Source organism: Bombus vancouverensis, chromosome 4 (genome assembly GCF_051014615.1).
Source record: "Bombus vancouverensis nearcticus chromosome 4, iyBomVanc1_principal, whole genome shotgun sequence".
In the NCBI taxonomy this organism is placed as follows: domain Eukaryota; kingdom Metazoa; phylum Arthropoda; class Insecta; order Hymenoptera; family Apidae; genus Bombus; species Bombus vancouverensis.
This window is the reverse complement of record NC_134914.1, coordinates 14,810,035-14,836,605: the sequence shown is the minus strand read 5'-3', so window position 1 is coordinate 14,836,605 and position 26,571 is coordinate 14,810,035. Positions and strand designations below refer to the sequence as shown.

At 24.6% G+C, this 26,571-nt stretch overlaps 7 protein-coding genes across 15 annotated transcripts; 4 read left to right on the top strand and 3 right to left on the bottom strand.

Moving 5' to 3' along the window:
* Positions 1-236: 236 nt before the first annotated feature.
* Positions 237-3,332, top strand: Rab40 (RAS oncogene family member Rab40). Its single transcript, XM_033350515.2, has 4 exons — positions 237-721; positions 1,224-1,417; positions 1,490-1,712; positions 1,782-3,332. Exons 1-4 carry the CDS (start codon positions 562-564, stop codon positions 2,087-2,089), a joined length of 885 nt encoding a protein of 294 aa, XP_033206406.1. The 5' UTR covers positions 237-561; the 3' UTR covers positions 2,090-3,332.
* Positions 3,333-3,484: 152 nt separating this feature from the next.
* On the top strand, positions 3,485-6,439 carry LOC117166630 (uncharacterized). The gene is made up of 3 exons (XM_033350773.2): positions 3,485-5,066; positions 5,163-5,485; positions 5,560-6,439. Exons 1-3 carry the CDS (start codon positions 4,742-4,744, stop codon positions 5,752-5,754), a joined length of 843 nt encoding a protein of 280 aa, XP_033206664.2. The 5' UTR covers positions 3,485-4,741; the 3' UTR covers positions 5,755-6,439.
* An 877-nt stretch (positions 6,440-7,316) lies between these two features.
* On the bottom strand, positions 7,317-9,751 carry LOC117166631 (glucose-induced degradation protein 4 homolog). Of its 2 annotated transcripts, none has more exons than XM_076617965.1 (4): positions 9,503-9,751; positions 8,789-8,956; positions 8,493-8,701; positions 7,317-8,273 (listed from the first exon to the last, which is right to left on the bottom strand). In XM_076617965.1, exons 1-4 carry the CDS (start codon positions 9,647-9,649, stop codon positions 8,210-8,212), a joined length of 588 nt encoding a protein of 195 aa, XP_076474080.1. In that variant the 5' UTR covers positions 9,650-9,751; the 3' UTR covers positions 7,317-8,209. The 2 variants fall into 2 exon arrangements, with proteins under 2 accessions (XP_076474080.1, XP_033206665.1); XM_033350774.2 differs by having other exon boundaries at positions 8,493-8,725; positions 9,503-9,750.
* A 610-nt stretch (positions 9,752-10,361) lies between these two features.
* Positions 10,362-19,047, top strand: LOC117166578 (tRNA-guanine transglycosylase). 3 transcript variants are annotated; one of them, XM_076617704.1, is made up of 10 exons: positions 10,362-10,590; positions 10,956-11,252; positions 11,384-11,512; positions 17,090-17,227; positions 17,413-17,502; positions 17,634-17,787; positions 17,869-18,001; positions 18,114-18,275; positions 18,347-18,515; positions 18,617-19,047. In XM_076617704.1, exons 1-10 carry the CDS (start codon positions 10,399-10,401, stop codon positions 18,959-18,961), a joined length of 1,809 nt encoding a protein of 602 aa, XP_076473819.1. In that variant the 5' UTR covers positions 10,362-10,398; the 3' UTR covers positions 18,962-19,047. The 3 variants fall into 3 exon arrangements, with proteins under 3 accessions (XP_076473819.1, XP_076473820.1, XP_076473821.1); XM_076617705.1 differs by lacking the exons at positions 10,362-10,590; positions 10,956-11,252; positions 11,384-11,512 and adding an exon at positions 16,239-16,417; XM_076617706.1 differs by lacking the exons at positions 10,362-10,590; positions 10,956-11,252; positions 11,384-11,512 and adding an exon at positions 16,451-16,781.
* Positions 14,946-16,110, bottom strand: Lamtor2 (Late endosomal/lysosomal adaptor, MAPK and MTOR activator 2). Its single transcript, XM_033350664.2, has 3 exons — positions 15,923-16,110; positions 15,544-15,706; positions 14,946-15,233 (listed from the first exon to the last, which is right to left on the bottom strand). The coding sequence occupies exons 1-3, from the start codon at positions 15,988-15,990 to the stop codon at positions 15,084-15,086; spliced, it is 381 nt and encodes a 126-aa protein (XP_033206555.1). The 5' UTR covers positions 15,991-16,110; the 3' UTR covers positions 14,946-15,083.
* A 95-nt stretch (positions 19,048-19,142) lies between the features above and the next one.
* Positions 19,143-23,551, bottom strand: LOC117166719 (ubiquitin-associated domain-containing protein 1-like). Its single transcript, XM_076617822.1, has 14 exons — positions 23,419-23,551; positions 23,115-23,278; positions 22,853-23,046; positions 22,616-22,776; positions 22,328-22,539; positions 22,143-22,240; positions 21,400-21,590; positions 21,204-21,342; positions 20,970-21,112; positions 20,463-20,496; positions 20,290-20,337; positions 20,131-20,222; positions 19,667-20,049; positions 19,143-19,582 (listed from the first exon to the last, which is right to left on the bottom strand). Exons 2-14 carry the CDS (start codon positions 23,147-23,149, stop codon positions 19,501-19,503), a joined length of 1,812 nt encoding a protein of 603 aa, XP_076473937.1. The 5' UTR covers positions 23,150-23,278; positions 23,419-23,551; the 3' UTR covers positions 19,143-19,500.
* A 5-nt stretch (positions 23,552-23,556) lies between these two features.
* On the top strand, positions 23,557-25,631 carry LOC117166579 (uncharacterized). 6 transcript variants are annotated; one of them, XM_076617707.1, is made up of 5 exons: positions 23,557-23,686; positions 24,273-24,429; positions 24,560-24,770; positions 25,033-25,149; positions 25,220-25,631. In XM_076617707.1, exons 2-5 carry the CDS (start codon positions 24,274-24,276, stop codon positions 25,417-25,419), a joined length of 684 nt encoding a protein of 227 aa, XP_076473822.1. In that variant the 5' UTR covers positions 23,557-23,686; position 24,273; the 3' UTR covers positions 25,420-25,631. The 6 variants fall into 6 exon arrangements, with proteins under 6 accessions (XP_076473822.1, XP_076473823.1, XP_076473824.1 ...); XM_076617708.1 differs by having other exon boundaries at positions 23,652-23,754; XM_076617709.1 differs by lacking the exon at positions 23,557-23,686 and adding an exon at positions 23,790-23,811.
* The last annotated feature ends 940 nt before the right edge of the window (positions 25,632-26,571 follow it).

Genomic DNA, 26,571 nt, shown 5'->3' with positions numbered 1-26,571 from the left:
TCCCAAATAATACTAAAAAATCTTAATCTCTTGGTTGTAAAATATTTATTAGTTACATTAAATATTACAATATGATTCTTATTACAAAAATGTTGGGGAATTACAAACTTAACTACGATAGCTACAATCGAGTAATAATCGCTTTACATGAAGATCCACCTTATTTTACCTGGACAAGAATCATTTACTACACAGTTGCCTTAATAGTTGGTCACTTGACGAACATACTTGACCTTCGGCCTTCGATAAACTTGACAGTAGACACCTCAACTAAGCAATTAAACATAGGGTAGACAATACAGTAGAAAATGGATTTCATTCTTGTTTTGTTATGATTTTGCTTGAAACTATAACAGCCGTCGGTGAAAAATCATCGTAGGGAAACGTTGTCGATACGTGAAAGTAACTTCGTGTTGAGTGCAACATGGTTTGATTTGTAAAAACGAATCTTTAAAAGAAGTTTATCCGTCCACGGATTCCAAATACAAAAAACGTTAAAGGGGCGATCAGTGCATAGAGGTTTGCCTGCAGTATGCTCAGGGTTTACAATACAGGGATAGTATGGCTGCAGGTGAGGCCAGCACAACAAAGTCTCGTCAAGAAAAACAATACGATTATCTTCTCAAATTTCTGCTGGTTGGTGACAGTGACGTTGGAAAACAAGAAATCTTGAGTGGACTCGAAGATGGTGCTGCCGAATCTCCGTTTTGCAGCGGCAGTGGTATTCTACGATTTTCCTTATCAGTATCTTTTAGCTACCTCTTTTCCCTTTCCCTCTAATTTAAAATAATGCACTTGCATCGTGTTTAATTTAAGTTTATTTCATTAGAACTACATAATCAATGTCATAAAATATAATAATATTTGTTTAATTGCAAATAAGATAATAAGGAGCATACCAGAGAAATTTCACGTTAATTATTTCTGATTTGTTGATATTTGTAATAAACATTAATTTGTTACCTATTTGATAAAACTAGTTTAAATCTTATGACTTGTAATTGAACATGAAAATATCAATTTAAAGATTCATGCGAGCAATTTTAAAATAAGATTTTAGAGAATCATACAAAAGCTGAATAAGTATATTATATTACATTATATTCTGTTTATTCATTTTAATTGTGTCATCCTGTAACACTTGTTTTATTCCTAACAATTTGAATTTTCTATTTTCTCTCTTGAACAATTTGAATCTTAAATACTTTGAACCTACTTTTTAGCATATAAAACTACTACTATCTTACTGGATGGAAAAAGAGTAAAATTACAATTATGGGACACATCAGGTCAAGGTAGATTTTGTACAATAATCAGATCTTATTCTCGTGGGGCTCAAGGTATATTTTTAGTCTATGACATTACCAATAAATGGTCTTTTGATGGCATTGATAGATGGTTAAAGGAAGTTGAAGAGGTATATAAAAATGATCTTAAATATCAATTTTATATTATTAAGCAATTATTATATAGTTAAATTTAATTGTAGCATGCTCCTGGAGTACCAAAAGTACTTGTTGGTAATCGCCTTCACTTAGCTTTTAAAAGACAAGTGGGAGAACGTGATGCTGAAGCATATGCAGCTAAAAATCATATGGCATTTTTTGAAGTTTCACCTCTTTGTGATTTTAATATTCGTGAAAGTTTTTCTGAACTTTCTCGAATGGCTTTACATCGTAATGGAATGGAAAGATTATGGAGATCTAATAAAGGTAATGCATTTCAATTTTTGCTATAATAATTTTTTTTAAATCTGTTACGAATACCAATCTGATTTTTAGTTCTCAGTCTTCAAGAACTTGCATGTCGTGCAATAGTTGCAAGAACAACAGTTTATGGTATTGATCAGCTTCCATTGCCTAAATCCATTAAATCTCATTTGAAATCTTACGCAATGACAACTACATCTCAATTACGTTATAATGGAAATAGATCATTGAGCTCTAGTAAAAGTCTAGGTTCTCATCACCGAAAATTACGTTTTGTTGGTGTAGGTCATAATGGACTATCAACTCCAGGTAGTTCACCTGGTAGTATAACAGATTCTCGTACCAGTTGTGTCGGTCGTAATTCTTGCACAATATCTTGAGAATAATTTTATGATTATAATTGTAAATATATAATATTAATTCTTCCTTCCTGTCTTGATGTAAAGAGTTTTGTTAACATGTGCCATCAAAAATAATAAAACATTGAAATCTTTCTTTTTAATAGTAATTATAGCATGAAATATTAGCAGTAAAATTTAAAAAAATAAAAAAAATGATTTATTTATAATTACAAAATATAAATAATTATAGCGCTTCTATATTTAATTTTATAGTTATGTAATATTACAATTTTTTTGTCATATTTCTTTAGTAGTTTTACAATATTTGAAATAATAGTTTAACAACTTTTGTTAATGATTCAAAAATTTCATTATCATTAATGAAAAAATTATGAATTTTATTAAAAGTGTAAAGATATATAACAAATCAAAAAGTTCTTACTGTCTTTTCTTAAATTTTGATGGACAATGTTTTTTAAAACGAATCTATATTAAAGCAGGAAAAGATGAAGCAAAAAGTACAAGTTCACTAAGTCTACAAAGGTTGTGGTGTAGACTAGAAATAATGTAAGTTGAATAGTTTAGAGCAGCTAATTGGATAATAATACATAAGGACAAATCCAAAAATGTATAATAATTTAACAAATTTTTTAAAATATTATTAGTTTCCATGTTACTAGTATTCTTGTTCAGTAATAATACGAGAAAATTTGTTTTACTGTGTCACTTTTGAAATATTTTAATATGTATTTATATACAAAATCAATTCTAAATTTATATTACACATCTAATTTTTTCTTTCTATTACTCTTTTCTAAAAATTAATTATGCAAAATTGAATAACATTCTTTATAACAATGCAAATATTACACCTTATTTAAATATTTTAATATAATTATATATTATTTTATTTGTACAGTGTAAGTTTATAAAAATTATGTTGTGTATTGTGTAAATATAAAAGAACTCATTCATACTATACTCATATTTTGATAAATTTCACTATAGTAGATTACTATGATTTTTTAATATCAGTAATACAATAACAGCAATTCTAATCTAGCAAATTCTTTTCTTAACTTTTTGCTCTTAACAATTACTTTAAAAATTCCATGAAAAATAATTGTTATTATTAAACCATAGACATCTATCGTATGAAATTTATCAAACTGTGATAACGATTTATACGATAGTTTTTTTAAAGATTACATGATATCAAGAAAACATATAAGATGTATTTATACTGTGTAAAATTCAAATTAAATTATATGTGTATATAAAAGCAGCCATTATTAATTAATATATATGATATGATATGATATGATATATACATATATAAACATAAACGAAGGGGGAGGGGCTCTTGCTTGTCCAGAGGAATATATTTAACGTATGTATATTATATGATACTTACAGAGTAATATTTGTGTTATTTTAAAATGAAATATGACATTACTTATTAACCTTTTACCAATTTATCTTTTTCTTGCTAATTTATGTCATCTTTTTAATTGTTAATACATATATTTTAACAAAAAGAGATACAATATAATGTAAAAGAGATCATTGATTTCATCATTGCTGTATATATATATCACTTTAAAAGTTTTCATAAATATTGAAATTGTGGAGAAAGAAAGGGGCCATCTGAATAATTGAAATCAAGTAAAAAAGTTAGTTTCTTATTTGTTAAATATTATAAGAAGCTTGTTTATGTTTATATCTAATAAATAATTTTGTTATAAAATATAATGTGATATATATCACATATTTAAACACATTTCCATTTTAGTATTATGTTTTGTAATATTATAAAATGCATTATAAATGCAAAATACAAATTTCTTTCAACCTATTAATGAACGTAGTAGAAGTAATTACTTCTAAAAAAAATATTAATGCACTTGTGATGGTCACAAAATTGATAAGAATATAACATAATTTGACATTTAACTATCTTATATATAAACAAATATTTTAAAATCACATCAAATGTAATATTGTGCTAATTTTGTCTCTAATCACAAAGAATTTTGTATTATAATAATCGAATACAATTATACAACAAAAATACGACGATTTAAACAACAAATTATAATTAGAACCCTAAATTTTATATACTTTAGAATTAGATGACATTATATTTTATTATATTTTTTCCACGTATGTACAATATAACATAAAAATGATCTATTTTATAAAATTTAGATACTTGAAAATTGAATATGCTATATTTAAATGTAAGTAATATATTAGATAGTGTTTTAATTTTAGTTTAACATATAATTATAAAAAATACTTACAATTTTAGTTGATAATAAATAATAAATTGTTTTCTACTAAAAAAATAAGTTAAAAATTGTATTATACGTAATAATTTATTCATAGATATTCTCTGGGTAGTCATTATAAAATCAAATTTTGAATACATATTAATATCAATTTCCATTCAATAAATTTATATGAATGAAATAAAATTGCTTTATTGTTATGATGCATTTGACTATCCTTACACAGAGTATATCATTAAAAAATGTTCAATTGTTTGATAAAAGACTAATGCAATCTAAATTTATTTCAAGCATCTATTTTTATATTTTCCAGTTCTTCTTATATAAGCTTTGCAGACAGATTTAATCTATGTTTATTTAAGGAATATATTTGTATAATTAAAAGAAAAATTAGAGAGAAATGACAACAATTGATGATATATCTATGGTTGAAGACAATGCTTCCCTTCCCAGTAAAAGGAATCTCTGTGTTCCTCAACAGTTATCAGAAGTAAATGAATTATTAAAGTCAATCAATAGAAGACTGGAAGATTGTGCTTTAGAATGGCAAGCAGAGATTTCTCGCAAACAATGGAAAATTTTTAATTCTAATGGCACTGGAGTAACTTCATCTGAACGATCTATATTAGCAAGAACATATTTTACAGAGAAAAATCTTGATGAAGCTTTCCAACATTTACTTTCTTGTAATAAAATCTTTTCAGAATATTTAAAAAATTTTATTGGTAAGTAAATTAAATATAAGTATTTATATGTTTATTAATAAATGCTAATAACAATATGTTATCAAAATTTAAGCTATTATAATAATCTATTATTAGATCTTTTACAAGATGAAGTATCTGTTTCAAATGTCAAAGAAACATGTGATGTACAAAATCAATGTTTTAATAAAAAAAAAAGTTGCAAAGTATTGGATATCAGTAATAGAAGACCAACACAACTTTCTCCACTTTTAAATGGGGAAGAAAAAGTTCAAGATTATATTGATAACATATTAACAGTCCAGAATTCATTTACTGATGTGGTAAAAGCTAAAATTAACTTTGATACAAAATTTTTGGGGTTTGAAGCTGTATTACATAAAGCTACATCTACATCAACTGATGCAGTTTGCCTTTGTCAATATTGTTCTAGTATTATGGTAATATATTTCACCTGTATTATATTTTACTATTGTTATAATAATATACCTATATATTCAATTGCATATTTTAGAAAGCTACACATGGTACACACAGAAAATTAAGAAGTGTAACTCTTAATCAAAGAAATCGAACAGTTGCAAAACCTAAACGCCTAATTAAGTCTAAAAGAACATTATCCAAAAAGAAAAAAAAAGAAAAATCATCCACAGTAGTTGATAAAATCAACGATCAATTACCACTTGAAACACATACAGGAATCTGTTAATACAATTTTGTTATATTGTACTTATTTCCAATTAACCATTAAATTTTTGTTAATTTTTGTGGATATGAAGAATTTAAACTAAACAGTAACATATACACCCAAAAAGATAATTTCCATAATTTACTAGAGGAATTCATTTATTATCTTTTACATTATTAGTACATTTCATTTTAATGTTAAAATTTTCCTAAATGATAAATAATCACTAAGCGATTCACTATTTCTAATTTTGAAAGCTTTATTAACTTTTAATTAAACCATTGGAAAATTTAAACATTAAAGTGATTTGTATCAATTTTATATACTTCTTATAACTTACAGTTTTGTTTCTATATTAAAAATATCATATAATAGTTTTAATAGATATATTATATTTAATAAGCAATTTACAATACAACAAGGATCTATACACTTTTATGCTTAATTTTGTAATAATGAATTAATACTTTATCATTTGTTTTAATATTAAAGTAATTACAATATACATGAATTCAGAAGAAGCATTAAACTCTACTTTTTGCAACAAATGCTGTTAATATTATGTAAATATCATTTTATTAAACATGTACATGGGTATTTAAAATTCTATTTTTTAAATATTCGTCATAGTACGCCATTAATTGCTAATATCGTTTTGTCTTATTTGTTAATATGCTAATTTGGAAGAAAATATATTGTACAAAAATGTTTTTGATTTTACATATATATTACATAAAAATATTACAATAATTTGCCAAATAAGGTATATGACTTTATATATTACATTTTCCAAATTTTGCAAGTTGATACTTCAAACAACATTTTTTTTAAATTAGCAATTTATAAATAAATGTTAATAAGAGATACTTATAGAAGTTACAAACATTTATTGTTACAAATTTCTACCAAATAAATGATTAATTTTTAGTTATATTTAGTTATATTGAAATTAACAGCAGCAGAAATGTATTAATGAATACAATAAAGATATTTTAATACAAATTACACATAATTTTTAGATATTTTATCTTGGAGTAAATATGTCTCTATCCTACATTCTAAGTAACGAATAAATCTAGATTCTAGGTAGTAGACAAGTTTTACTATTTTGGTAACATTAAAATTTTTTTAGTAATCGTTAAAAGAATAAATTTTACATTCGTAAAAAGAGATTCAAAATTAATAGTATTTAGTTTTTAGTAACTTACTGAATAAATACATCAGTTTAAATTAGTCTAATCAATGCAATGAACCATTATAATGTCCTATGTCTATAACAGATTCAATATTTCATTAACATTACATTACGATTTCTATGAACAGCCAACTTGTATCAAATTTCTTCTTCCATTAATATTATGAATATCCATAAAAGGTTTCTTGTTCACTTGGCTCATTAAAATTGTACCACTACAGGGGAATCTTATGAGGAAAGACTTTCTTTATTTGGTATGTTTCTGTGACTGAGAATTTATTAGCTGTATTGAACATACAAAACAGAATTAATGAGTAAATCAACTGACTCATATGGGTAGAGTAAGAAAATCCTTCCTAATAAAATCCTCCTTAAGTGGAGTGATTAATCTGAGTTTACCATTTATTTAATCTGTATCATGCTGATACAAGAGAATAATATCAGCATGAAATTTTGACATCTTAAGATAATATTAAAATTACTTTCATGTTCCAGTTTGATTTTTTTTACTACATTCACTTCAATCCATTCAGTCACCACCGTTATTTCAGTTGAGGCAAACAGATCTCATAAATATATGAATGAGTAATAATATAAGTAAACCTTAAATTTCTACAAATCTATGCAGTCATTACATCATATAAGTAACTCAAATATAAGTATATGCTTTTAATATATTGCCACAAGATTTTTTTATTTCATGTTTTCAAATATATAATTTACTAGAGATTTTTTATAATATGCGTGTATTATTCATTGAACTTAAACAAAAAAACAAAACCCTATTCATACTATAGGGTAAATTTGATTATATATAATGCTAATAAATGATATTACAATCTTATAATAGATAAAAATACCAAATAATTAACAACATTTTAATTGACAAAAAACATCAATTAATTTATTTCGATAAAACATCTTACAATGAATATTAATAATAACTAATTTATAATCAAGCGTATCAATGACTGCAATCCTTGTCACTTTTTCAATTATGACCTTTCTTTTACGAAATCTCTCTAATATTTATATAAAGTAAATATATAATATGCACCATATATATTATGTACTACTATTTAAAAAAGAACCTAAGAAATACCTTATTGAAGTAGTTTATATATATTCTTTCAAGTACTTTACTTTTAACATAAACAATTTAAAAGTTGTTGGTTATTCAAATCGATTGAAACTACTTCAAAGATTGATTTTTATGAGATCTGTAAGCTAAGAGAGGCAAAATATGAATTTCGAGAGATAAATGTGCGAAAGTCATTGATTTCACCTGAACTCGTAGATTTGTATGCTATGTTCTGGGACGTGTTTCAAATTTAAAGATTGATACCTAAAATAATACAAGTATGAAAGAAGAACAATTTTTTTAACATAATTTTCTATCACATACAAATATTAATTTCTTAATGGAAAATGTATAGAATTAAACTAAAATATTACTTATAATTGTAAAGGTTTGTAGTAAGTAAAGTTTAGGATAGAGGGAAAGAGGGGCGGGCGGAAGAGAATATATTTTGTTACATTATATAAATATATCAAATAATATTACCACTCTGAACTACGATGATAATAAAAGCCTTCAATAGTAGCAGCAGATTTTTGAAAGCAAATATAGTAAAATCCTGCAAATGAGGCACCGTTGATATCTTTTATAGTATGATCAGGAACTAAAAAATGTTCCTTCCACCTCATAAAAACAAAATCAGTTCCCTTCAAAGCCTCGTAATCAAATGTGTCTGAATTAAATGTTTTGGCATACTGGCGAAAAGATTCAAATTTACTCTATAATTTTAAAAAATGGATTAGACCTGTTAAAATAAAAAAAATATGCAATAAAATACAAACCCAATGTTTTCTATCAACATCTTCATCTGCATCCCATTTACGAGTTAAAAATGGATATTTCTTTGATATAATTTCACCATCAAAGAATGTAGTTAAAGTAGGAAATTCTTCCGTAAGACCCTTAATTTTTAAATAGCCACATAAATAGCTGTTCTCTTCATCTACGTGCTGTAATAGAAAAATCCTTATAAAATAATAGTTTGTACATGTATGTGTGTTGTATTTTATTTGTAAAATAAAAGAAATATGCTACAAAAGATACATTACATACATTTTAAAATATATAACTTGTATATATATATTTATACATATACTCATTCTTTGTAAACATTACAACTAAAATTTTGAGTTCAATCAATATTTATTACTCAAGTACTATCTACAAATTACCGTTTTATTATATATTTTCATTTTCATAAATTTATTCTAATAAAATAACATTACCTGTCAAACAAAATTACGGATTCTATATTGCCAAGATATTTATAAATAAGCTAAGAAGTATAAGGAAAATTTTTTTTAATTCTCGTAATAGATCATTTTAAATTCAGAACTATTTGGATATGTAAACAACATAGTTAACTAATCTAAGATTGTAAAATATTTAAAGGATAAAAGGCGTATAATCAATCATTACGCAGTAGACAGATGTCAAAGGTGTAATAGAAATTTGAGATATTTGTGGCGCAATTTCCAGAAAGGGGGAGAACTAACCTGCAAAACTACTTCTACGTCGTAACTGTTGCCTTTAGACTTTTGAGAACCTTGAAATCGTGAACCGTTGTAGAGTAAAGATTTTGTGACACCCGGCTGCTTTGAGTTTGCGGGCGGTGGTGGTACTACGTCAACTTTCACCGGCATTCTCGGCTCAAGTGAACGTTCTTAAAATTTGCCCTCCTTGGGCGACAATTCCTTCATCACAAAACTCTCGCAATGACTGCCGGTAATTTTCAGGACGTAGATGTATTTATGCAAAGCCTCGAACCCAGACACACCCCCGGCCGTAATTTTTACGCGAACGTTCAATTCGACGTCCCTTAAAAAGATCTTACTTTTCCATATGAGTATGGAATTTTAATTATTTTTAATAAATATCAAAGATAACCGTTCACTAACAAAACAAAAACTAATATTTTCATTTGTTTCGTCAACTTGCACGTATCATGTCCAACAAAATTTAGTTCTATTTTGCCGGATGTATAGATACTTACATGTTACTTATCAACAATTTAAATATTAGATTTCTTTTATTCATTTAAATCTTATACTTATACCATTGATTACATTAATATCAGTATGCTACTACCTTATAAAATATACGTACCAGAATTTGTATTTCCAATAAATATAAAGAAATTATTATTTATATTTATCTTTTTTCATAAACAATGATTCTAATTTGCTTTCCCGCCATAAAATAACAATTTTGATAGTGATATTACGTATTAAATAGTAGCAAAATGTATTAACAATTCAAACAAAATATTTAAATTTGATCTGAAAAAATAGTTTAATGTCACTTTCAATTTCGTGAGCTTAATATTAAGACACTGATTTGATTATGTCACAGAAACCTATGAGCTGAAAGTTGCGTGTGTTTCAAAGCAAATATGGAGGATTTCAGTGACACGAATTCGCACGAAATGACAGAAAATCATGTTCAAAAACGGTGTAATAATCAGTGGGTTCGATTAAATGTTGGTGGTACATATTTTTTAACGGCGAAGACTACTTTAGCTAGAGACCCCAATTCATTTCTCTATCGATTGTGTCAGGAAGATTCTGACCTTATCTCAGACAGGGTTAGTTGATGTTTTTAAATAACCGCGAATTTTAAAACATTGTCAAAAATTGTTAAATATTTTCATCTATATGAATATTTTTTGTGTAATTAATAAGAATATTTTATATAAATCAATTTAGGTAATTATTTTTATAAACCTTTTACATTAAAAGATATATAAACTTGAGTGACATAGCAAATTTTGTTTATTTTCTAATATGATATATAGCATATGTGTCATTATATTGAAATAATTATACATTAATAATTCATAATGTATATAAATATTAGTATGAAATCATAATTTGTAATTTTACACGAATTATGTATTGTTATAAAATATGTATCATTTATGAAAAATTATTTGTATACTTCATTGTACAGGATGAAACTGGAGCATATTTAATAGATCGTGACCCAACATATTTTAGTCCTGTTTTAAATTACTTACGTCATGGGAAATTGGTTATTAATAAAGATTTAACAGAAGAAGGTGTCTTAGAAGAAGCAGAATTTTATAATATTACAGAACTCATTCGGCTAGTGAAAGAAAGAATTATCTTAAGAGATACCAGACCATTAAGAGATTCAAAGAAACATGTTTATAGAGTCATTCAGTGTCATGAAGATGAATTAACTCAAATGGTATCAACAATGTCTGATGGATGGAAATTTGAGCAGGTATTTTATATGTAAAATTAAATATATTTTTATTTAATATATTAGTGTTTTATCTTTTTTAACATACATTAATAATACAAGAACAAATAACATGCATTGTTAAATTAAAATTGTACTCTTATTTATTTTAGTTAATCAATATAGGATCTCAGTATAATTATGGAAATAACGATCATGCTGAATTTCTATGTGTGGTCAGTCGAGAATATGGAGCCAGTCAACTCAATAGTAAGGAACAAGAATCAACGGATCGTGTTAAGGTATCATTATTGCATTCAAAATTCTTATGTCACTCTTTTAACCAAAGCAATTATACATAATCTTTGTTCATAATTTTATTAAATAATTATGTTACTTTCTTTCTATTTCTTATTTATTTTGTCATAATTGTAACATGAAATCATATTACTAATGTCAACAGTTATGTTTATATTTTATTACCAAAGATTATAATTAATAAAAAATTGGAATACATATAAATAAAATATGGAATTATACCATTTCAAAAAAAGCGTTTATAGTTAGGAAATTTTTATAGTTTTATGTAAATGAAGTCACATATATTTAAATCTCTATCTATAAATCTTTTAACTAATTAGGCACACATTATGAATACTTTGTTTTATGATGCAAGATAATATAAAAGTACCTTATAGTTGGTATTAAATATATGCTACTAAGTTTTATAAAAAACATTTTATATTGTTTTTATATAAAAATTAAAAATATTTATAGATTTATCCTTTTTTATGACTTAAATTTATTTAAATTATAATATAATACTAATTAATTATTTATATTTTTCTTCTCAAAACATATATCATTAATTCAGGGGCCAATTTGCATGAGCATGTTCTGCCTCTGATATTTGCTGTATGTATTACATCATGGTTTTTTTGTACTGCATGCTGTACACTAAATAAAGAATTTTTTCTTTTATTGGTTTGGTTACTTTCTACCCTGTTGTCCTGCAACATTTATTAATGCATGTGTTTGAATTATATTTTGAAAGTATTATATTTACAATAGAAATTTTTTAAATTGAAAGCTTTTATAATATACATTGAATTTATAGTACAATATTTTTAATAATTAAATAATATACAAAATCAGTTCATATAATAAGGTTTCATTTATTATTACTCTATTGTATATTAATCAAAATATTTTCTTCAAAATATGAAGATATTGTGTTATTATAATTTATACAACAAAATGCAGAGGCTGAACAATGCTAAAAATAAATGACATTCGCATATTTTACTTAAGATTTTACATTCATATTTATATTTTTTTTCAATGGAATATAATTTTTAATATGAACCTCATAATATAATCTTACTAAGCTTGAATCATTAAATTATATTTTAGGTTCTGCAGCAGAAGGGTTCTCGCATGTAATCTCTAAATCCGTCCTTTTCTTTTCTTGCTTCATTTAATTAAATCAACTGTGCAGCAACAAGATGAAGACTGTTTTTATTTCTACATGTAAAAGTTTAAGTTCACACAAGATCTTCATTGCTTCATTTTTCATGTACAGTGATAATAACAAAAAAGAAAATACAAAGGTATAATACCTTTTGTAGATACATAGTTATTATGCAACAACACAAGGTGAAGCTTTAAAAACCGAAAGTATCACACATTAATAAGTGAATCATTTTATCTTTTCCAATCATAATTTTAATTTATCGAACATTTAACGAGAATGAATATGGATTGTAGTGGTAGAAATAGTGCTTAATCATTCCATAAGGGATCATACATTTTATAATGAAAGAAATTAATACTGAAGTAAAACTTTTTATCCCACTTATAATCTGTGACACTCTCCTTTTAAAAAAGAATGTACCAAATATAAAAAATATTAATACATATATACACGCAATCACTAATATTAATATGCTATGAAAAGAAATTGTTATTTAGTAATGTTTTAGTTCACTAAATAGTTTAAAAGACAATAGCATTCATAAAGGCAATCTTTTTCATACAAATTTCTACAATGAATATAAATACTCTCTAGTAATAAATAGTTTATCTTTTTGTAACAAGTTGTATAAAAATAATTTTTTTTCTAATCGTATCTTTGTCATAATATTATCTAAATTACTTACCTTCGCACTGCCGCTATAAAACATAAAATAATATTTGTATATTTAGCATGATACTTTTGATTATCAAATACAAAGTTATAACTACAAATGTAAAACTAATTTTGAGATGTAATAACGTGGATGAAAAAAAAGAATGAATGTAATTTTTAACAAAAGCAATTTATTATATCGTTTATTGATATACGATAATATATAGCGAAAAGATTTGAATACAAAAGTTTAACCCATATGAAACATTTAAAAAAAGCTGAATAATTCTCAGTTACTTAAGTATTATTTTCTATATGCATATAATTTCTATTTCATAATATTTCATTTAATGCAAAGCAATTAGGAAGGTAGACTGTAAAATTATGTATGTATAAAAGATACATATTATTTTATTTTCCTCTTCTTTTATTTACAGTGCATCTACTTTGTTTAGATAAGAGTTTCCATTTTTATATATATTTAAGACTACAACAAATCTCTATTATATAATTATAGAATTAAAAACACTTTATAATAGGCATTAACATAAGCTGTCAATTGTTGAAGGCCTATTGAAGAAGTGTTGTAGACAATATACTTGTATTTAAAAGCATTATTCATGAGAAGAAACTTACACGTAGCTAAACTGTTATAGGTAACGAAACTAAATTGTTATAGGTATTGTTAGAATTATGTTATATATGATATATAATAAATTGTATATTATATATACACATATACAATAATTTCATAAAAAAGATTTTTTTCTAAACATATATAAAATAATTTAGTGATATTATTAGTTAATTACGATTCACATTCACAATATGTCACTTGGTAAACATTAATACATGAAAATTTAATTATATAGTTTACAATAAGAAATGTAACAATATGAACACTTATAATGAAAATTTATTGTTTGGCTAGTAATTATTATTTTATGTACTCAAAATAACAGGAAAATTTTAGGACCAATGTTAGTCATTTTGTGCAATGTATAATGTAATTCAGTGAACTTGTGTTTAACTTGTATGATTAATCTAATTGATATTAGAATTATCATATTATACATAGGTATATATAACTCTATATGTAAAAGAGTTTGTACTTTCATAGATATATTTCTAAGTCTATTAAATGTTTGATGTTTATTGTTAGAAAAGAAAGTAATATTTATATGCATCAAAAGTAAGTTTTAATACCAATAAATATTTCAAATTACATAGAAGAAGATTATAGGAGGAAGTATATAAATGCAAATGAAATAAATAAAATTTATAACATACAAATTGTGGATTTAAAATAAAAGCAATTCTATTTATAAAGGACATATACATCTATTAATTATTTTTAACATTACATATGTTTATTAATGTATATGAATGTATGAATTTAATATTTAATTTCTAAATTTTTTTAAAGATTGTCTATGTAGATATTTTACATTATTAAAAAATATATGACATATTTCATCGATTACAATAAAATTTAAAACTTCATTTCTATGAAGTTCACAAGAATATTTTTAAAAATGCTACTAACACTTGATTTCAAAGCTAGATTTATTTTCTAAGGGTATCACATTTTTATAAATTTTAATATATAAATGATTACATAAGTGTTTTATTAATTGAAAATATATTATTTACAAGACAGTACCAAGTATCTTTACAATAAATTATAAACATTAAAATATAAAACTAAATTTTACAACACAATTGGGTATATGTTTAAACATTGATTAAGGCATATTTGCTATTGTTTTTAGTGGTTGATCAAGGTATCTTGCTAAAGCTTGTGCTTTTTCTCTTAGTAAACCAAATCCCACATTTTCTTTTGCATACAAACATAACAACAAATTAGCGACTTCGGTAATAACGACTTTGCCCTCCTAAAAGAAAATGTTTCATTAAAAAACATGTTACAAATGTATTATTTCAATATATATATATAACATATAACCGTATGTTGTTTACAACTTTTCATTAATATGCAACTGAAATTTCTGAACAATAATTTGCAATAAAAACTAGTAACTATATACATATTATTTTACTAAAAATATTTTTGCAGTACATTGCAAATATTTTTATTTGTAATCAATTCGTATAAGATATTAATAAAGCCATTTAATTGCATAGAATTTAAGTATTATATAATTAATTACTTGATAATCAAATCTATTAATATTTGATCATTACCACACAATCCATTAATACAAATTGCAATTCATCTTCCTTAAATGCATTTCGTCCATTTTTTTCATAAGCTGACCAAATATTACTTGTAATAGCAGCAGTTACTCTTGCATCTTTATCGCCATAACCACTGTAAGCTAATAAACCACCATCTCTATTTAATAATCTGAAATATATTTTCATTTGAAATATTTGATCACAAACTTTTGTTTTCCTAATTACAATAACGATAAGAAAAATATGTAAATTTATATATGTGATTTCACTTGCATGTTTATTAATATTTATATATCTTATAACATTATATAGTTATTGGATTATATTTAAAAAAAAACATGCATATAAATCGTGCTTAATTTAACGAAAGAAATATTTTACTTACAATGTATTTTCTACGCCGCCGGTATTAGCTTGACTAAGTACTTGTGTTAATGCTTTTGGTTTCAACATAGTTTCACAAGTAATACAAATTTCTCTTTCTTGTTATCTTCTTTAAATTACTCTCATTAAACTTTATCATGAACCTAATATAAAACACCAACAAGGTATGAGCATTATTTTTTAATACTTGTATTCTATAAAACAAAGGATAATATCTCTAGGACAAAAAATGTAGAACACAAATTGTAGGATACCAATTTTTCACTAGAGAAAATTAAATTTCTAGCATATGGACTTTTCATAATCTGTAACTATCGTATGAAAACATGTTTTAATATTGATAAGGGTACAAAATAAATATTGTTATTCTATTTTAACGCATTGTAATCAAAGACTACACTGATGATGTGATATTTACAACAAGCAGAAGTTCTGCGACAGTGTTGCTATTATGGACTTACTTTATATATTTAAATTGGTAATAGTGAGCAATTTGGTCAGTATTTCCAATTTCTTTCTCAAACTTTGATATTGTTAAAAGGTCTGCTAAATAAACAAAATATCACGAAAAAAAATATTGCAATCAATTATACATATTTGTAATTTTACTTCAGAGCTAAACCTAAATCTAACCTCAATCTAGGAAAAGCCCTAGAAAATTTCATTTTTATTTTGCAATGTAATGTATAAACATTTTACTATTAGCTACTATTACATATGGGCGTATTTACATAATCGCAAAAGTAAGATAAATAGCACTGAAATGTGTTCCTTGTACAAAAGTACTTAACGTAGTTAAAAGATGATAATAAATATTATCGTAAGGAAATTGTAGAGTAGATTAATATTACACATGGAAAGTAAGTTGATGAATACTGATATATAATAAATATACATATATATATAAACGAGTCTTTGAACTGGAATTTTACAGCTATAGTTTATAGTTCAAAGTAAAGGATATTAAGTAATATTGAACAACTTTAGAATTATATATAACACATTTAGAATTACAATAAAACAAATTAAATTATGTTTGATACAATAAGTTATTATTATTATTGTAAATTGTGATATAAGCGACAGTTTTATAAACATTTTATTAATTATGTATGTATATGAAACAAAATACATTATTGACATTATTTGCTAAATTATTAAACTGAAGAAAATGCTACAACAACGAAAATCACCACTACTTTTCGAAATATTTTACGAATGTCAAACTACAAAAGCTAGAACTAGTAGGATGACTCTCATTCATCATCATGTGGATACACCAGTATTTATGCCAGTAGGTACACAGGTAAGTTAAATATAATTAAAAAAAAAAAGATTAATGTTTTATGACATTGCAAATCATATTTGGCATATCATTAAACTTGTAATAAGATTTAATTGTTTATAAAATATTCTATTACTTACAGTCATATTATAGATATATATAAATCAGTCACATTATACATTTTAATAGCAATATTAATGTTTTAGGGTACTTTAAAAGGCATATTACCTCAACAATTAGAACAATTGAATTGTCAAATTATACTTGGAAATACATATCATCTTGGAACAAGACCTGTATGTAATATATATAAATATATAAAGCATAAAGCTTTTCTTTAATATTTCTTCAAGTTATAAAATAATTGAGTTACTTATATTCAAATAAAGTGAACAAATATGTTATTGATAAAAACTGGATTTTGTAGGGTCTTAATATAATGCAGAAAGCTGGTGGTTTACATAACTTTATGAATTGGAAAAGAGCATTATTAACAGATTCTGGTGGTTTTCAAATGGTATCGTTACTAGAACTTGCTAAAATTACGGAAGAAGGTGTCAAGTTTAAATCACCATATAATGGTAATCATTGTATAAGAACAATATGTACTTATATTGTATTATGTAAAAATACAAATAAAATACTTTAATATTACTTTACAGGAACAGATTGCATGTTGACACCTGAACATTCTATACAAATACAAAACATAATAGGAGCAGATATAATTATGCAACTTGATGATGTTGTTAAAACTACATTAACAGGACCAAGAGTAGAAGAAGCAATGCATAGGTAGAATTGCATTTATATATATAATTTATAAATAATATTATTGCATTTACGTATATAATATATTATTAATTCCTATCGAAATAATTTTTAATACTCAATATATTATTTACAGAACAACTAGATGGTTAGATAGATGTTTAAAAGCACATCAGAGATCAAACGCGCAAAGTATATTTCCAATTGTACAAGGAGGTCTTGATCCTAAACTTAGATCAGAATGTGCAAATCAATTAATTAAACGTGAAGTGAATGGCTATGCTGTAGGTGGATTAAGGTAAAATATTAATTTAGATGGATTAATTTAGGGAAAGAGAAAGATTATTTTATGATTAATAATATTTCTAGTGGTGGAGAATCTAAAGATGATTTTTGGAGAATGGTACACCTTACTACAAATATACTTCCAAAAACTAAACCACGTTATTTAATGGGTGTTGGATTTGCTATTGATTTAGTTATTTGTTGTGCTTTGGGAATAGATATGTTTGACTGTGTATTTCCTACAAGAACAGCGGTAATTAATTACGGATAATGTGTTTGAATTAAAGAAGAGTATACACAAAGTGCAACAAGCTGGTAAAATGAAATCTATTAATGCATATATTACTTTTTTAGAGGTTTGGTTGTGCTTTGGTACGTACTGGTCAATTAAATTTAAAACAAGTTCAATATCGTAAAGATATGAGGCCAATAGATGAATCGTGTGAATGTAGTACATGCAAAACATACACACGTGCTTATCTTCATCATATTGTAACGGTAGAAACAGTTGCATGTCATTTACTATCTGTTCATAATATTGCATTCCAAATGAAATTGATGAAAGATATTAGACAAAGTATCCAAGAACAAAGATTCCCAGAATTTATACAGCAATTCATGTTAGATTTGTTTCCAAACAAGGAATATCCCCCATGGATAGTTAATGCATTGGAAGCTGTTAATGTTACATTATTATAGTAATAATTATTATTTATTTTCATAATAAAATATGTCTTGTATAATTTTTTAATGTCCTTTATAGAAATAAATGTTTGAAAATTTTATATATTTTATAGTAATTGATTTCAACTATTAATAATACTAAGGTATGTAAATTATCATTTATATGAATATCTTACATAAAATAAGTACTAACATATTAAAATACATGATTAATATTATATTCATTTACTTACTAATGTATGTATTAATATACATATTAATGTTCTTAATAGAATTTATATAAGAGAAACCCACTCAATGTTAAAAATTGTTTTGCAATTTGTGCAAAACTTGTACTTCAATCCAGTTTTAAAAATATTTTAATTAACATTTTATTAGTTTCAACATTACCTTGTTATTTTAGATTTTCGTAATGTTTAATGATAATTTTCTTTTAAAATATCAACCAAATTTAATTTTGAAATTATATATGCTTTTTGTTTTAAATATATTCATCTATTATTCCAAACTATGGTGAGTAGGCAATCGAATTACGAATAATATTAATAATTTCATCACATAAAATCATCTGAATCATATCCACTATTTTCTACATTTGATGTCATATTAGATGTATTAAATAAAGAATTATAACTTCTGTAAAAAGTAGAAAATAATGTTAAGTCTGACGAGATTAAACAATTTATATTTGTCAATAATGTACCATAATTTTTGTCTAACCTCATTTCTGCTTCTTCCTTTCTTCGTTTTTCTTCTGCCTTTTCTCTTTCCTTTTGCTCTCTCAAAAGTCTCTTTTTATCTTCCCGTTCATTTCTGTCCCGTTGTTCTCTTTCTGATCTTAAATTTACTTGTTCTGAACGTTTAGTTTTATTCAATCGATTAACAACAGTATTTATTCGTTTTGCAACATGAATTTTACGAACATCCTTATCTTTATGAAAACCAACTTGTCCTATTTCCATACCTGGTGTTTTTTTCAGATTAGACCACATTGTGTATACTACATCGATATCATTCATTTTATTTCCTTCAATACTATTTGCTTTCACTAATTGTGCTGCATCTTCTAAAACTACACTAGGTATGTCATCTATTGTTTGACCCTATAAATCATGTATTCATATATAGATACGCATATATAAGTGTGTAAAAGAACATGCATGTTTTTAATAGAAAATATTTACAAGACGAAGTCGAAGGTATACATGTGCTGAAGAATATTTGTCAACATGAAACCAAACATCTTCTGGCCAACCCCACTTTATGAGGTCATCATCTAGAAAAATATATATTGAAAGAACGTATCTTATACATTATAATATATTTTAGAATTTTTCACTTACTTTCATATTGGTCGACTCCCATAAATAATGTCACCGATGGTTGTACAACTATAATTAAAAATTATAATTATCATTCTAACCTTACTGCATATTATTAGTTTTTTTAGTAGTAAAATGTATATGAGAAAATTTAAATATACATTAAACATGAAGCCAGTGATAAATAATAATACCTTCACTTGTAAAATAATAAACCATTATTACAAAAAATATTTAGTTGAAACACGTGGTGTGATTTAACTGTCAAATTTCAAGTCGATACTAGCGACAGTAAACCGTACTTCTTGGAACTATTTAACTTTCTAATACGTAATACCAGAGTTGTAATACTCTGTTTCATGTATATTTTTCTAAAATTGGAAAAAATATATTATGTCCATATGAATATATACTCAAAATTAAAAATGTAATGTTAAAATATACATATCATAAAATAGATTTTTAGCAATGTTAATAAAATTCATGATTCATGAATATAAGTCTATTAAATATATCTAATATATAACCATAATAATAGGCTTCATTAATATGCATGCCTATTATAGCATCATTTAAAACATTTAGAAAATCTTTTGCTACAAGCTTATGATATTCATTTTTTATTTTATTATAATTTATATTATTATTATATTGTTCATAATATTAATATTAATTTATTTTACAAAATAATATTTAAATCAGAAATCAATTGCATATTTATTGATATGAATCGTATGTTTTTCGACATGATATATTGATATAATGTGATCCAATATTGGTCCTACTTCAGGATCTCTTATTCGTTCACTTATAGTTACTGGTGATTCTAACAGCGATAAATACACTAAAAATTTCATTTTTACATTAATTATTGTATTATCTAATTATATTAATTTTTTTTTATTTTTATTATTTATTAATAAAAATAATCTTACCAAGTAACATATTAGGATTTGTAAGACTAAGTTGAATACGTGGATCATTCATGATTACTTTATAAATTTGACTACCTGGATCAAGTTCTTTATCTAAATTTTGTAAACTACGCCTCCTTTCTCCAAGTAACCATTCACACTGAAAAGAAGAATATATTTGAAGTGTAATAAAATTAAATTTATATAGATTACTCACAGCATTAATTTGATTGTTTCCAGTAATTTTTAGTGCCTCAATAATATTCTTTTCTTCAAATCCCATCTCTGATAATGATTGTACTGCTCTAGAACTAGGTTTGAAATCCATCTTCCTATAGTAACGGTAACTTTTTAGTAAATGATCTACTATGCTGAATACATTTTCTTCCTTCTTCAAATTTTCACATCCTACATATAATTATCAATTTATTTGTATACAATTATAAATCAACATGTAATAATAACGTATAATTTATCATAATTTTAATCATTTTCAATTAATATGTTTATTACATATATTATTATTTTATAAATCCAAATATGGGCTGTAAACAAATTTTTAATATTTCTGAAAAGAAGTGTTCTCTTTGTGAAGTTTTATTTTTAATTGTAATATATTTTAGTTTTAACAATTATATGGATGATTTTAAATATGTATGAATTAATGTATGAATGTTTTAAATATGAAATTGAATAATTTATAAAGAAAAACTACATTATGATTATATAATATTTATAGTACTTTATATATAGCAAAAAATGAAATGATTTTTCAAAATATACGCTTGTCATAATTTAAAATTTTCTCAAGAATAAAATCAAGAAGATTTATTTGTACTTGACTTGTATTAAATATTATCTAAATAATTAGCTCTTTCAAATAAATCAATACCTGTTTCCCCTAAGACATTTTTGATATATAAATAAATGAACTGGAAACTGCAACATCTTTATTATTACCTTTTTCAATAGATATCAAATCTAAGTAATCATCATCATCATCTTCTGGATCATTCTGATGTTCTGCTAACCATTCTAATGCTTCTACTATATTTGATCTGTAATAAGTTAAAAATCAGAGCATAAAATATTACTTTTAATTTATTAATATTCCTGAACATTAAATTAAATAGTAGATTGCGTACTTTCGTAAGTGAAGAGCTTTCAGAACCTTTTTTTCAGAAAAACCCATTTCTGTGAGAGTTTTTGCAGCATTTGTATTAATATTTGGTTTACAACTTGCCTCTAATTTTTCTTTTAAGATATCATAAAACTTTTGTGCTTCTGGGCTATACGATATAATCCTTGCTGATGCTTTTACAAGTGTAATAAAAATTTTTCGTATTTCATTCTGAAACTATAATATAAAATATATAACGTAAATTTTCTCAATACAGAAAATGCAATAATTATACATGTATGTGTATATTTACATCTGCAGGACAAGAAAGAAATGGAATAGGTTTAGGTGGATTACGTATAGGTAAATCTTTTGTTATTTGTAGTACTACTTCTTCATCTGGACCTTTCAAAATTTCTGCAGATAAATTTTCATTTATGGGTATTGGACGTATCTTTATTAACATTAATTCATCTGTAATAAAGATAATCATTTTATTTTGCTTAATATATCTGCTGATGTAGCACAGAATTTTAGCAAATTGTTTTACCATTTTCATTAACTTTTTCATTAATTACACTATGATCATCTATAAGCCATTTGAATTCAGATGTATGAACTAAACGAAAGTTAGTTGGACTTCTTGATTTATCATCACCATAGAAATGTTTTATTGCAATATTTTTTATGTTATTGATAGTCATATCTGACGTCACATTAAACCTCATGATCATTCCTTCAAGACTAAGTAAATAAATTATGTTTACTAATAGCTCCCAGGAAGATATTGATAATATTTAATAATATTCTACCTTATAATATTCAAAACAAGTTTTGAGTTAGACATTGTATAGTTTTATAATTATTTATTTTAATAAGATGAATCATCAGATTGTCTTTTGCTTGTTCTTGCTAAACTTTTTGCATCCCAAGTTTCACCAAGTAATTCTTGCAATCATAGAAATATTAGTTATACCTATAACATAAAGATATGTTATCATTTCTCTTATTATATATGATATAAATCAACTTGAGTATCCTTAAAATAGCTTTGTATTTATATACATATATATGTATATATAATTTTTTATTTTATAATATAAATATTATATTCACTTTTAACATGAAATTTCTTAAGATGTGTATTTTAATTAAAATTTCCTTCGCACTACATTGTCATAATTTTCTTGATATAAAGGTTAGAAATGAATTGTAGAAACATTTTCAAGTGTCACTATGCTAAATGTAATGAATAAACCATGTATAGTTTTTAATCATATCGTATATGAAATAGCGTATATGACACGTATTTGTAAATGTTTTGTTAAAAGTTACAGCACTTAATCAACATTTTTTATCAGCATAAAATTTAAGTTATATATAGGTACATAAATGCCAGTTACCACTTATCAGAAATTGCAGATAATCAGATGATTTGTTTGTATATTATGTGTATGTCAAGATATACAAAGTACAATCGAAAATATATAATCATGAAAAATTAATTCTGTAACTGTTTATTTTCATAAAACGTTTCTTTCTCAATTTTTTTTATTCTTTGAAGGAAAAGGAAGATTATACATACAATAAAATATATTTCGTAGAAATGCTTTTATAATTTGGAGGCAATACATTAAAAACATTACAATACTATGTACTTTAGAAAAAAAGTCAATAAACAAAACAATTACTAATAACATAATTGTGAATGTGTAATAACATGTTTAAATTATAATAATATTTTTGATGTTAGTACAATAAAAAATATCAAGTTTAAAAAAGGGTTTGGTTAGATCTATTGCGTATGTATATAGAAGTATTTAAATATCTTCTTTCTTCTGTTTCTTATAAAATGTCATTTAAATGTTATTTAAATTTAGGTATTCATTGATATATATAAAAATTCTACAAATATCTAAATTTAATAACAACAAGAATATAAATTTTGATTAAATTAATGAATTTTTCAGGATGACTGAAAAGTCTGGATGTGGTGAATTGCAACAATTGGTTCAAGAAGAAGAATGTGAAGAACCATTAAGTCAAGGTGGAGAAGCTACACCACCTTCCACACCAGCAAGATCTCATCATCCAAGTAAAAATGATACACATAGTTCTCATATATCGGTATGAATTTAGTATTAGTTACCTAATTTTGACTACTAAAACATAAATTCAAATGTATCATTTCAAAAAAATGGATAAATAGGTGATTTAAATAAAACAATAAAAATAGTAAAAGAGTTTATTATTTCAGCAACAAGTATTATGGGAAACTAATGTACAAACATCACCAATTATTAGTAAAGGAAGTTCTGGTCAGGCAACAAGTCAAGGATCTATGGTTTCTGGCCGTGCTGTGAATCTTTCAAATCATGGTAATCAGTCACGTCTAATGTATATGAATGAGAAGGAAAAGCAAAAACCAAATCGACCAGAACTACCAAAAATAAATCGTCAACATAGAGGTAACTTTGTACTTCATAGTAACATTTAAAAATATTATTTAGAATATAGTAGTAAGTATCCTAAAAATATTTACAACATTTAAATAATATCTTTTTATTCAATTTTCAGTTATATAATGTCACATATTATATTTAATAATACGAAAATTTATATTTTTGTTAATTAATAATATATTATAATCTTTTCATATATTTTTCTGTTTTAAGTATTGTTATGTTTTCATTATATTTTTTGGTTGTGTTTTGGTGTCATTAAATAAAGCTATGGCACCATGCAAACATCATTGCTTTTTGTCAGAGGTTCCTGATGTTCGTCGTATGGAACAAGCTTTATTACAACTTCTGGAAGATTTCCATAGTGGTAATTTACGAGCATTTGGTATGTGAAATATGCTTTTCAATATAGCAGAATAAATATAAAATTGGAATAATATGGAATTGAAATACAGGAAAGGATTGTAGTATGGAACAAATGACAGAAATACGAGAACAACAAGAGCAATTAGCTAAACTTCATTTTGAGTTAGGTCAAAGACAAGGAATTGGTGGAGAACAATCAGGTTTACGACATTCAAGTGCTAATATGAATAATTTGTTGGAATGTCTTCAAGAGCTTAGTGTTTGTATTGAAAAATTACATAGCAAGTAATTGTAAAATATTTATAATATATACAAAATTTATTTAAACATGATATTTAAATAGAAACATGAAAATTAATTAATATAAAAAATAGAATATAATGAAAATTTATGTACTTTATAGAATGTTTTCGCATTTTGGAAATATTTCACGATACTGTTTTTATATAACCGTAGATTTAACTTTTCCAATAATGAAATAATTATATTTCTTGATTACAATGTTTTTATTTAATTTAGAAGTTCCTCTTATTATTTTTGTAAATTTAGTTTTATCAAATTCCTTGTAAAATATAAATATATAGTAGTAGCTATTTAATAATATTTAATAAATGATAAAAAGTAAATCACTATGAAGTAGTCATATAATCTAGTGAAATTGCATATTTATGTTTAATTATCTATGCCAAACATCTTTTTATAGAAATATTTCATTTCATTTTACTAAACATTTTAACAAATTTATATCAGTGCTTATGTTTATGTAATACTCTAAAACTGTAATTTGTATATTTAATAAAATGACGTAAGTTGTACATTCAAATATACTAAATAATGACAATATTAAAAATTCTTGTTAAAAGTTAGGAAACAAAATTTTTAAAACTTTTCTAAAATTCAATTTTAGTTTTGTATTATCTAAAATGTTAATGTAATTTAATGGAAAAGAAATAAATATGGTTCCTGGTATTTATCTGAAAAAAGAATGTATCTTTTTTCTACGTTGTATTATTTATTTTATTAACTGTTCCTATAATATATTTATTCTCTGTTAAGAAGAAATCCATTTTAAAATATAATAAACTAATCAAAATTTGTGTATCAAGCAAGTGCATGAAGCTAATAATATTTTCATAATATATAAGAAAATAATACATAGGTTCGACGATAAAGGAAATTTATTTAAAATAATATTGAAAGTGTTATGTAAAATAAGTTGTTTTATACATAATTAAATTGTATCGTAAAATAAATGAAGTACGCATAAGGGTCGCAAAATAGTTGTTTTGAAATGCGATTATTAATCCAACAATCTAACTATAAAATAAAATCTGTTGTTACACACATAATATAATCTCGAATTAGGGAAAATATGTATTTTCCGAAAAAATCTCGATGTGTTTTACGCAATCTTAAATCTAATCTCAATTGATTTTAAACA